Source organism: Aptenodytes patagonicus, chromosome 7, assembly GCF_965638725.1.
Source record: "Aptenodytes patagonicus chromosome 7, bAptPat1.pri.cur, whole genome shotgun sequence".
Lineage (NCBI taxonomy): Eukaryota > Metazoa > Chordata > Aves > Sphenisciformes > Spheniscidae > Aptenodytes > Aptenodytes patagonicus.
Genome location: NC_134955.1, coordinates 12723764 through 12736553, shown reverse-complemented (window position 1 = coordinate 12736553; position 12790 = coordinate 12723764). Strand labels below are relative to the sequence as shown.

The 12790-nt window shown below is 36.4% G+C and overlaps 1 protein-coding gene across 5 annotated transcripts in view; it reads right to left on the bottom strand.

Moving 5' to 3' along the window:
- SBF2 (SET binding factor 2) overlaps nucleotides 1–12790 on the bottom strand; it is a 297874-nt gene that overhangs the window by 101624 nt on the left and 183460 nt on the right. For all 5 annotated transcript variants that reach the window (XM_076344004.1, XM_076344006.1, XM_076344007.1 and 2 more), the window contains exons 15-16: nucleotides 11805–11914; nucleotides 10140–10289 (exon numbers count right to left, since the gene is read on the bottom strand). In XM_076344004.1, coding sequence (XP_076200119.1) covers nucleotides 10140–10289; nucleotides 11805–11914 — 260 coding nt within the window. The remainder of the gene's footprint in view (nucleotides 1–10139; nucleotides 10290–11804; nucleotides 11915–12790) is intronic.

The window sequence follows — 12790 nt, the reverse complement described above, 5'->3', positions numbered from 1 at the left end:
CAAAATAAGTTGCTTTTGTCCTCAAAAGTCAAATAACCTAGATAGAAAATCAATTCTATTTGTACACTCACAAACATTGTGAGATTTTAGACTGTTAAACATGCAATTCAAATTTGAATTCCTAGCTCCCAAGTGGAGTTTTGGAGTTTAGAGTTGAAGAATTGGGGGGAGAGGTGGGGAAGGGGGTGGTGGTGGTTTGTTTGTTTGTTTGTGGTTTTTTATCTATAGATATTAGGTGAAGTTATTTTTAAATACTTCGTTGGATCACTAGATACCAAAGCCTGCCCCTGACTGTGTACGGAGGGGGGGGATTACTAAGTGTGATCTTCACCTTAGCATGCTTACATGGCATTTTCGCATGCATCCTAAAAAACAATTAATGTAAGTCATAAATCTGGAGTATAATATTGAAAATTAATGTCAACAGCTGCAAGAATTTTTTACAACATATGTAAATTGTCAAACATTCTTCTGTTTACACCTTTATTTTCTGGTTTTGTTCTATAACTTCACACACTTGTTTATGTAGCAGTAGAGGTAGGTCTATTACTGTAAAGAAATAGATTCTTATGCTTTTTTCCTTAAAAATCATTCTAAAATGCCACATATGTTCACTATTTTATGTTTGTCATATTCATGCATTTGTCAAAGTTTACACAAAATATTGACAAAACCCAGAACTGGCCTGTGTTTTATGGTACTTATCTCAACATCACACTTCAATTTTTGAATACAAGCTGCCAAGATTTCAATTGTTTAAACCAAAGGTCATACAAACATTATAGCAATGAAATGATTAGAAGACTTTGAATATATTTCAATGTTCTTTCTGTTTTAGAAATGACTGTATGTGAAAAATAAATGATGATGATCTTACAGCCATCCATTGGCAACTTTTATGCAAATTCCTGCAAAATAAAACATTTAAAAACAGACAATCTCATAAAATTCCTTATAGAAACAACAAATGAGTCTTGTATATGGCACGTTTCTTCTGGTAAGTTAAGTACCGTCAATGATCAAGGGATTACACCTTGCTTGCAGAGCAGAGAAGCATTCCACTTCAGCTCCTCTACTACACCTCGGTTTAACAGTTATTTGAAGGGTGAAGCGCAGAGGGGGAAGACCAGAGTGAGACTATGTTAGACAGACAAACTCTTGCCCTTCATTTTAGTAGTAAAAGACTGAACTAAACCTAAATACGCATGTGCATATGGGCGGCCACAGAGGTACATTCACTGAATGGGTAGAGTACATCAATACTGTAAAATATTTTCTTACTGTATGCATAAAATGACACTCAATACAGATTAAGCGCATGTACACACACCTAACAGTGTTATACACAAATCTATAAGGAATTATGTACCTGTACTAAAATACACATTATATACATACATAAAATTTAAAATAAAAACAAAATTCCATGTGTTCCTTCCATATTTTCATTAAATATAAAACTTGTAAAAACAGAAGTCACTGATTTCACGTAACTTATTCTATTAGCAAAATGCCTATTCTTTCCAACATCAAAGACTTGGTTTTTCTTCTTTTTTGTCTTTTTACTACCTTTCATCAGGCAGGCTAGAGAGCAACTACACAGCAGTATAACACAATTCCTAAGCCAGACTTGTTTTATTTACAGCAGTGACAAGCACATGTCTGCTTTTCATCAAGATGACCAAAAATATTTAGAACACAGAGTTATTAGAAACACTTGGCAAGCACAAGGCCACAATTAACAGTAATGAACACTTAAGAGCAGTCAGAGCCTACCACGTCAATGCTCCAAGAAGCTACATGGTTTCAATAAGACACCTATTTGTGAGCAAACACATGTGAGCATGCCCTGCATTAACAGCAAATATAGGAGGACTGAACAAAGGCCAGTGACAGGAGACGTCCATTAAAAGTAAAGACTGCTCTAGCAGATGAACATCACAGAGACCCAACTGGGACGGGTGGGTTTATACCACTCTCCTTAGCCCTGCCAGGGTCTACTTGGTGTGACACCCTCATTTGGTGTCTGATGCTCTAGTGCTTATGTTTGTGTCCAAAAGGCTATCACATTTTTATTTATCTATCTGTAAGCCAGATAATGACCTGACTGAAATCAATGTAACCCAGACACAGACCAGCTGTCTGCAGTTTGGATACTATACCCCGTATTTTTTTCTAAAATGCCTACATTGCTATGTAAATGCCATGTAAAATCTGCTAAAATATGCTAAAAACTCTTCAAGATCATCACAGCTTTTAACATACCTACCTTTGTTGCTGCTGTTTTGCTTCAGGGCCTTGATTTTGATTGTGCAGTACCCCTGTGAGGGCGTGACTGAGGCTGTGGGCAGCAGGGGGCTGTGGGGCACTCCGGGCTGGTCACAGCCACGGTTGAAAACTCATGGTGCAACCAGACAGAGGAGCTGGTGGAGCTGCTGCTCACATGTATTTCTGCTTATTCTTGTATCAAAACCAATACCCTTCTATCGTTTGATATTTGTAATAAAATATTAAGCAGGGACCCTTAAAACAAGGCTGAACCCTGCTCTGATAACTGCATAGCAACATAACGAAGGCATAATCAATATCCCCATACCCTGCAGTCTAGAAAACAAGTTATTTCTATGGCAAGTTATATCAACAGAAAGGAGGACACTATCACATTTTCATTCTGGCATTTTTGATCCCTTTTCATGTTAGTAGCAAGAGCCCTAGGGCAAACCAGGGGATTCCCCGCAACCGGAGCCCTCAAGATGTATGAGATGCGCGTTCATTCACACTCCAAACATGCTGCTCCGATCATAGCAGGACTTGGGGATTATTTTAACTTCTACATTACTATTGAGTTTATATTTATGTGTATACATGTACACATATTTCTCTACATAGCAGACATATATACCTGTATCACCCTTGTGCCTTGTGTATGCACATGCATATGTGTTTACAGAGGGGAGGAGGAAGTGTGTAAACACAACACATTTTGGTGAGAAGCTGAGAGGGAGGGAGGCTGAAAGCAGGTGTAGGTATGGACAGCACATCATGGGACTCTCATTACTGCTAATCCTTCCCTTTTCCTTTCTTTAAGTAACAGTCACGTGCAATAGTTATGGAGGGTAGGTCCAAGCAGAAGTCACAAATGCTTTCAGAAGTAGGGTCTCGGAAGTCTGCAGGGAAACAGCAATTTAGGAAGTGCCCAGCCACACACGAGCTCATTCCTGAACACCTCCGCTGGCACAGCACCAGCATGAAAAGCAGCCATGGTTTTCTGCTGCCTGGTCATCAAAGAAATTCGTCACTAAAACCACAGAGGCAGTTTAACGCAGCTTGAGACAACCACCTTGGTGCCTGGACACACATGCAGAACCAGCCAGACACCTCTCTGTGGAGACCACTGCACAAACAAGTCTCCCTAAGCGATACAGAAAGGAATTATTTGGACACTGCCACCTTCTCAGGGAGAGTCCTGGCCCAGAGAAGAACAGCTACTGCTATGTCAAGGTGGTCATCTCCCTTGATACCTGCAGAGTAGGTAGCTGTGGGCTGATCTTCTAGCAGCAGTAATAAAGCTGAAAAGTCTGCAATGTTGAGTGGCATACATACATGGGCAACCCCGCTAAGAAAGAAACTGTATTTTCTGGATTTTGTAAAAAGATGCCTGTGAATGGATTTTTCCTGGACTGTGTGGCCATGCAATGAAATGGGATGAGTATTACAGTATGTTCATCAGAGCAAGGCAAGGAAAGGAAAAATAAAAATAGATCAGCAATACAATCCTTTACAGTGTACTTCCATTTTTTTCCTAGAGAAATTATGTAAGCACCATCGATTCAGCCATGTGCAATGATATTCTAGTATCTTGTAATTTCTTGGGAAAGAGACATCATCAGAAAGATTCTGAAATAGCAGCTTCTTTTATTAAGTCCAGAACATTATAGGCGGACCCCTGAAACGTCAGGAGGATGGACTTTTTTTTCTGTTATTTCTACTTTTTAGGTAATAAACCATGGACCAGAGAAACTATGTGATGTGCCCATTGTGACAAAAAAAAATCTGCAGTACAATATGGAATTAAAACTGGAAGTTTCAAGCCCAAGCCTTAAACAGTGGAATCTCCTTTCTTTCACTTAAATAATACCATGACTATGTCTAACAGGATGAAAAAGATCTAATTGTTAACAACTGATGAATTAATAGTATCAAGTGTGGCTCTGTTAAACTCCCATGATTTCTCTTCATGATATATTTTCTATGTTTTAAAACACCTTAAAATATTTTCAAATACTGCTGTTGTTCCAACGTTACTTCTGAGAGTCTCTACTTCCACGAACGCAAGTCAAACTGAGTAACAAAAGGCAGGCCATGAAATAAAAGTCTGAAAGGAGAGAAACCTACTATAACCCTCCAAAATAAAGATGCTTGGCAACACAGTTTTCAACATAAAATATGAGAAATGCTAGTTCATTTAACCTTCATATTGCCAAGAATTTGAATCATATGTCACACACACGGCTGATTTTCTCTCAGGAGTAATAAAATCTTTCCTGTTATTGGACACTATTTGCAAACCTCTGAATTCTGAGCACTGACTGACGATTTTTAAACTTTATCTGGTGGCAGAATATAATACAAAAGTTATTTGCATAAGAAAAATAAATTTCATATTATTTATAGAATGCCATTGTTTTTAACTTTGCATATTAAAGTTTCTTTCACAACAGACTGTATAGTAAGCGCTAGAAAGAGGCCCTTATTACACCAAAGCAATACAAAAGAGTCACAAGCGAAATTCTAGAGGCAAAATTAATCAATACTATCTTTCATTTGCCTTTTGGCCATTGTTGGAGAACAGATGCTGGCCCACATGGACCTTTGTTGTAACCTAATACAGGTTAAATTTTTAATTTTGCCATGGTTGCTACCAAGACTTCCTACAGTTGTTTTTCATACTGTATACTCTAAGTATACTTTTAGAATACTCAGTATACCCTATTTGAAAGATAAACATCTGCTTATTGCCACTATGGAAAGCCCTAGTGATCTATTAGAAATTATCTAAAGCACTAAAATGATGAATAATTTGTCTACTATTAGAGATATTCTCTCAGTTACACTGGTGCAACACGTGTATTCACACAGACATGACACTGGAGCAAACCAGGTCCTAAAACAGCACTGATGATTCTGTAGGTTGTCAGATTAAACCACATCATTAGAAGACCCTATCCCTTTCCTCCACCTGAAGACCAGAATTTTGAAAGTATTTATGTATTTAACAATTTTATGCACCCTATTCCCACTCTAACCACATTTAGATTAAGTACTCCAGATGTCTGGGGCACATATGTTTTCCAATTTGACCCACATTTGCCAAAGAAAAGCATTAATATGCAGTTAGGCAATATTACTGACCAACATCTTGCAGAGGAAATGTTATATTGCAACACTGTAGTTTTGGAATTTTTCTTTTTAAACGAAAAGTTTTATCTGTTCCAACTACCAAAGGAAGCTAGTTCATAGTCCTGCACTATCTCAAGAGAATCTTTCCCCAGAGAAAAAAATTTTTTTGGGAGCTTTATTGCTACTGTTAAGTATTTTTACTTATTTATGTTTAGACTGTCTTTTTAATATAAAAATTGTTTCTGATTATCAAGTACTCTCCACCTACACAGTGCGAGAAGTTACCACCTTCAGGCCTCTTTTTGCCTTTACTGACATTTTATCTAGTTAAGTGCTGCTATGTTTCAAAATACAGAGTTCATCTGCTGCTGCCAGAGGAAAGTCAGAGAGACAATTGAAAATCTGGACAAGTCATGTTGTTTGTAATAAATTAATGAAGCAGTATGCAAATTGAGCCTTGAGATGGTTTTTGCCATTATTTCTTAACAAGTATTAAAAATACAATGTGTTGCTGGAAACATAAATACATGGAAGAAGTGTTTCTCTGGTAAAACTGAGACTTCTTAGTTGCAAAAAAGTTAAGTAGTCTTTTCTGAAATGTCAGAGAAAAGCATTTCATTACAGAAAATTAAAGAGAAAAAAAAGCTTTTAAAATAGGAATTTATGTGTAATTGCAAATTATTCTGAGGTAACCACAGCAGCAGATAGCAAACTCCACGGCAATAGTTTCTAGAGAAATAATTTCACATTCTTCTCATTACAGTGCTATCTGTATGACTAAATTGTCAATCAATATATTTAAGCTTTCACAACACTGCAGATGGTTTTTAATAGTAATTTAGTTGTATAACATATGGAACAGAATGTAATGCTTCTGCTTTGCTATCACAGATATTAATCACTGCTGTAATACATGCTGATTTAAATGCTTGTCAGAGTATATGATTTGTCAGGGGAAAAATTCTTACTTAGGGCATGACAATAAAGTTTTTAGCAAGTGGCCAATGACAACTCCTAGAAGACATAAAAGCAAATAACTGGGAATTTAATTGCCCTCATCGGAAGACATCTGCTTTAATCAATGAGCAATACAATCTCCATGTCATTTTGATCTTCCTACTAAGAATGATCAGAAATATTTCTTTCATTTTCATTTCAGCAGCAGTAGATTGTCAATACTTCCCAGACAAAAAAGACACAGTAAAGCATGTTTTAAACACTTCAGTGTTGACTTACTGCATCATGCCTTACCTTAACTGTATCTGTAAAGCCACTTAAAGTCTACCACTAGGCTTCACATGCAGCTGCTTACCTGCTGAACAGGGCAGATTAATATGAAATTCTATTGTACTATTCCATAGATCATAGGCCTATTAAAAATTTGCAGTGAGGTCCTGCCCAGTACCTTCAGACTGTAAACAGTCTAAAGAATGCCACTCTTGGACTGAGACATTGAAGCTGACAAACACCAGAGATCTGGCAAGCCCAAGTTTTGCCACCTCTAGAGAAGTCAGTAAAATACCACCCCCCCTTCCTCCCAGTTGCAAAATGGCTAGAGATCGGATACTGGGGGAAATACAGCCTAAGTAATTTTCCACTAAAATAAAACAGCTATTAACTTGAAGCAATGGTATGATTATTTTATTCCTCTTCCTTAATCTATTCTCAAGCAGGGTGGTAGCAGACATGTCACACCAGGTATAATGAGACCAGCAACAATATACATGGTGGGATTATTACTAGCATTTTGTTAACTTACTGCTTTTCATCTACAAAGCGAGTATACAGAAGATCTGAAAAAGCATCTGACCTTTATTTTTACGGACTCCAGTAAAACAAGAGAATACGTTCTATTAAAAGAAAAAACCTGACACTAAACAACCAGGAAAATCTCGAATAGTAACGGAGGGACCTGCAGAATACAATCTTCCTGGTTTTGTAATATGTGGCACTGTTCCCAGTAAGACAAAGAATTCAGTACATGCCAATAAGAGAGTTTCTTGTTCAAAAGACACTTTCAGAAACAGCCAACCTGTACCTCTTGAAATACACATGGTTTGCAACAATTCACATTACCAGTAGCAGAGGTTTGGTGGCTGGGGAGCATCAGATTTCCTATCTGCATGAGCAAGTGAGCCAGCGGAGACTGGGATTTCCCAGGGAACACCATCAGGCTGGGGCTTGCAGCACACACATCCCAGTTCAACCCAGCTTGAACAGTAGAGAGCCAGGGCTCTGCCCAACCTATCGACTGTGCCAGGGGCCTTCCCTTCTTCTCAGCTATATGCCTCCTGGCCACAGCAATATTTTAGTTTCTATCTTACAGAAGCCAGTGGGAACATGCAATAACATTAACAGAAAATCTGTGACAAGACCTTTGGTGGTACGACTGAGATAGTTTCTACAATTCCAATAGTTCGGTGAGGTCTTAAAGCAATACTGCAATCTAACCCTCCCCCCAAAATTCCATCATAATTAATGTGGTATTTCCCTAAAGCTTGAATACATCTACAGTTAAGACCACATTTCTTAAATTAGATTTTTGTATCTTTTTAACAGACACTGTTTAAATTACTTGGTCTTATGACCTACAGCTAACAGAATTCATGACTCTACAGCAAAACGCTGACTTGCTGAGTCCCACTGCAGCAAGGGCAAACTTAAGTAAGTTCTTGATAATGTATTTTTTTCTTGAACCGATACAGGGAAGCGCCAAAATGTCACAATTTACACATTGTTCCAAATAATACAGTTGAACAAAGTGCACAGACAAATTATAAATCATGCTTTTATCTTAATGAATTATTTCATATGTCATAAAAGTAGATGTACTAAATACTTGCTTCCAACTAGCTGCCCAGTGCCCCGAGTTCAGATGTTTTCATATTGGCCAAGCTTACTCCTGAGAAATGGAAATTTCCATTTTATATTTTCAAAGATAGGAAAACACTGTTGGGGGAAAAAAAAGCATAAAAACCGTGCCTCCTTCCTTGATCTATCTGTTTCCTCCGCATGATTTGAGTTTCATTTGCTAGCTTTATTGAGAAAAAAACCATTCTATTTTAACTTTGGTTAGACTTTGGACACATTCATTTCTATGAACATTAAGGTGCTTCTTAGGTCTTGAAATCACTGGGAAGAAAAATGACATTTTTCTCCTAGAGAAAAATTGGATTTTATTGCTTTATTAAAAGGTGATGTCAGTAATTCTTTCCTCAGCAAAGGAAATTTCCTCAACACCCCATTTTCTTCTGCCATCTGTTTTGTACTAAGATACGGCAAATCAAGGGGATTTCTATTTCATTCCTATTGTCTAAAAACATCTTGATTTTTTTATCCCAGGAACAATCAAAAAAGTAGAAGCAAAATCTGTGGCACATCTAGACAATTCTGTTTTCTTGTTTGAAAGAAAATTTCTAACTCTGGAATACCCAGCAGGTGCAGTATTCCATTGGTCATGATTTTGGGCAGAGAAATACAGTTTCACAGATAACTTCAATTTTTCTTCCAACTCTGAGGCTCAACTTAAAGCTTGGAAAAGGCCAATGCCTGTGCCAGAAAAGCACACTCTGGTACCTGCTGTGCAATTTTAGCCAGTCAACTTCAGTTTTCATCTGCTACCTGCAGGTAATTTTACTCCAAAAACAACTGCTCAGGCAAAGCTGAATTTTGTTCCAAACAGTAGAAAAATATCTACTGTGAACAAACAAGAAATACAACAGACAACAAAACTTACATTTGATGGTGACCTGAAGTAGCATTTACTCAATGTTAATTTATTTCTATACTTAAGTGAAAGCTGTATTTAGCACTCACTTTTTTAAAAATATGGGTCAACAAACTGCTGCAAAATAATCTCAACGGTTTTTAGGTTAGAGTAGAGTGGGGTTAAAATACCAATATCTCAGTCAAATCCCTAATTTGATAAAACAACTCAGACAGGGGCAACAAGAGGCAAATTATAACCAAACGTGATTGCATTACCAATTAAAAAAAAATACTACTACATTCTCAGATATCAGACTGAAAACACTGATGTCTATAAAATACTTCTGACAATGAATTGCCAACAAGTAAAGCTAAAACAGAGCAATTATTCAAATGAAAGTCAAAAGACATCATCCACATATTTTACTCTCATAGGTAGCTGCCACTGTATGTTGATGTTTATTCAGCACAAAATTATTTAACAGTAGAATAACTTAGTAGATGAACTGCAAACACCTTCAGTAAGTCTCTAAGGAAGATGTCACCATGACAAGTAAAACTACCCCCATGAACCATGGAAGCAGAAAGTATGCTTTCTTCTTCAAGTATCTTCGCACTTGTGATGACAAAGAGGACAAACTTACGTTATTTTAACTGAGCAGTGGGTAATACACATTTTAGGAGCTCAGAGTTGAAAATGACCTGGAAAAGCTAACACCCATTCATTAAAAAAGTACTGAAAGCCATTAAGATAAATACTTCAATACTTACCAAAACTAAATTATATATAAATATTAATAATAGGAACAGTTTTCTTTCTGTTTTTCATATCAGGCACATCTGTATAGACCTGAGCGTTTTGTCCTTTACCTTTTCAACAATAAAATATCTTAACTCCACTGTCAAGTACTATCTGCTACATCATTGCAGCACGTGGTCCTATAATTTATTTTGCTTCTCCGCATCACTCTCAACAATTTTTTGCTTATCATAATGACAAAACAAAGACAACCAAAGAACAAAACCTGTACCTGCAAAGCACAGTTCATCATTCGCACAATGTAGTCAAACTGCTGATGGTCCAGTATTGCTCGATTTTGTTTAACATGCAGGCCTAACTCCTGTGTCAGGCAGTGCCGAGCTGCCTTTCCTTTGAGGGCTCTTAGAGCTGCAGGCAGGGTCTGGAGACAAGAAAACCTAACTTGATGAAAATGAAATTTAAAGGTACTATTCATACTGAATATCACTCATTCTTTATTAAGAAACTGCAAGTGATAGTACAGTAAAGAATAACGTTGGAAATGACTCATGAGCTTGAATATCAAACTTTCACATGATTGTTTTAGCTTGAGTCATTCAGTATTACATTTTTCCCATGTTTTTTTCAAATGCATTAAACAGCATTTCTCACCTACATCTGTAGGTAGAAATGATTGAATACAGACAGGCATTGAATGGATGTGAAATCAGAAATGGATTATTGTGCATGAAAGCAAGTGCTCTTCTATTCTGTACCAGCCAGGCCAGGTCTCAAGTTAGCCTATCAAGGCCAACCAGCATGTTTTTTGATAAGCAGTGAATGACAAACGGCTTTAGAAGTGGCATACCTCTCATAGCAATGAGGCCACAGGACTGTTAGGCAGTTTACACTAAAACAGTGCCAGAATATTATTTATGCCAATGTTTTAAAGATGCAGCAAGTGCTACATCAGTAATTATCAACTGTGGCCCCTTGGACTAGATTTAATGGGTGGTAACAGATAAATAAGAAAAGGCAGCCTATTGTCTAAGGAGAAATTTACCATGCAGGGGGACAAAAAACTACTGAAATATTCCAAGTAAGTTGAAAGAGGTTAAAAACTACTGTGTTACACATGCCTCAAAACTCTTTAAAAAGAGTTACTCATTTTATTAGGACTTTTCCCATATGCATTTCCATAACATAACTTGTAAATCAAGAAACGCTCATGTTCTATCTTGAGCTGCACAGCCTCAGAGATATACAGGTGATACTTTTCTGAGAAATCAAAGAATTTCTTAAAATAATTTTACAGTCATTTTCATATGTAGAATTAGATTTGAGAGTAAGTTTGAGTTATTGTTCTAGAATCAATAATTGAAAACTCTATGGACAGAATCTACAAAACCTGGCAACTTCTTAATGTGAAAAAATAAGAACATCAAGGATGACAACTCACTAGTATATTTTAGTGAAGACAGACATGCCAAATATTTATATTCATCTCTGAGTTCTATCAAATTATTGATTTTTAAAACCAGCAAAATTTACTGTACTGAAAATTTCAGAAGAGCGTTGGTTGATAAACACTGAAATGTCTATGTATGCCTTTTGTTTACATTCCTCCTAATCAATACTGCTCGACCAATACATATCCCTTTTTTAAAAAAATCATGTGGACAATACTATTTGTAATGGTAATATAAATTAGCACAAAGGGCATCAACACACCCACGTAGTATTACAAACAGGTTTTCAAATCCATTAGCTTCATATTACACACAGTATTGAATTTAGATGATTAGTTTTATTGTTTACTTCATTCATTTAAATGGTTAAAATAATCATTAGTATTTCAAACAAGACTTCAAAATGTACTTTGTGACAAAGTCAGTCTCCATTTGCTCATTAACAGAACAGAGGCTTATTTGGGAAAGTTAACATTTCATTTCATTACCTTTTCAGTCTCCAAAAATTTGTTTTCAAAAATGAACGAGATGCAGTTTCTAACAACTTCCAGCCTTTGTGCACTGTTGAAAACTGTGTTTCCTTTTTCCATTATGGAAACTAACGAAGAAAAAGAAGAATATACATCTGTGAAACGTCTTCTGCAAGAGCCACAAAGAATACCAGAAAGTTCTTTTTAAAAAAGTTAAAAATTTAATGTGCCCTCCATTTTGTTTTGTTACACAAATACCATTAGTAGGCATATACAGATGGGAACATAAGATCCTAAATCTTTGGTTTTCCTATGCTATTTGAAGAAGAGCGTGCTCTGAATTTTAACTAGAGCAGTTGATTCTCTTTACTACTTGTTCTATGTGTCTCATACAGGTACAAAGAGATTCCAACCTCTAACATATTAATGAAATATATAAATAAATAGAAATTAATATAAAAAAAGTGTGTGTGTTCTTCAGTGAACTATGTAGCCTTGCATATTTTGTAGCAGTAGATAACTATTTTTCCCTAAAGAATTCATTGTGCATGCCAAGAATTCTGTGACATGGAATAAACCTGATGAACCTGTTCTCTTATCTTGATTCCAATTTGCTGAGATCTAAAGATTATTTTCTTAATGTGATGTTTCGCTCTGAATTTTGAAGAAAATTCAGAATGGAAGAACTAACATTCTTTCTTTCTCTTTATCATCAAGTAAATAGAATATAAATGCAGAATATGCCTTCTTGTAGATAATAATGAACTCCTAATATCCAAGGATTTTGACACACAGGACAGCAGGGAGTATGAGTGTGAAAGCTGTTCCTTGAGAAAAAAATATAAAACTTTGACATAAAAATTAACTTATTAAGAAAGAAAACCTGCTCTTGCATCTAGCCTTTTGAAGACAGACAACAGAACACAAGCACATACTCTTTAAACAGATTCCATGATATAGTTAACAGCAAAGGCAGGTGAATAGAGTTTATCTTCTTACATAAA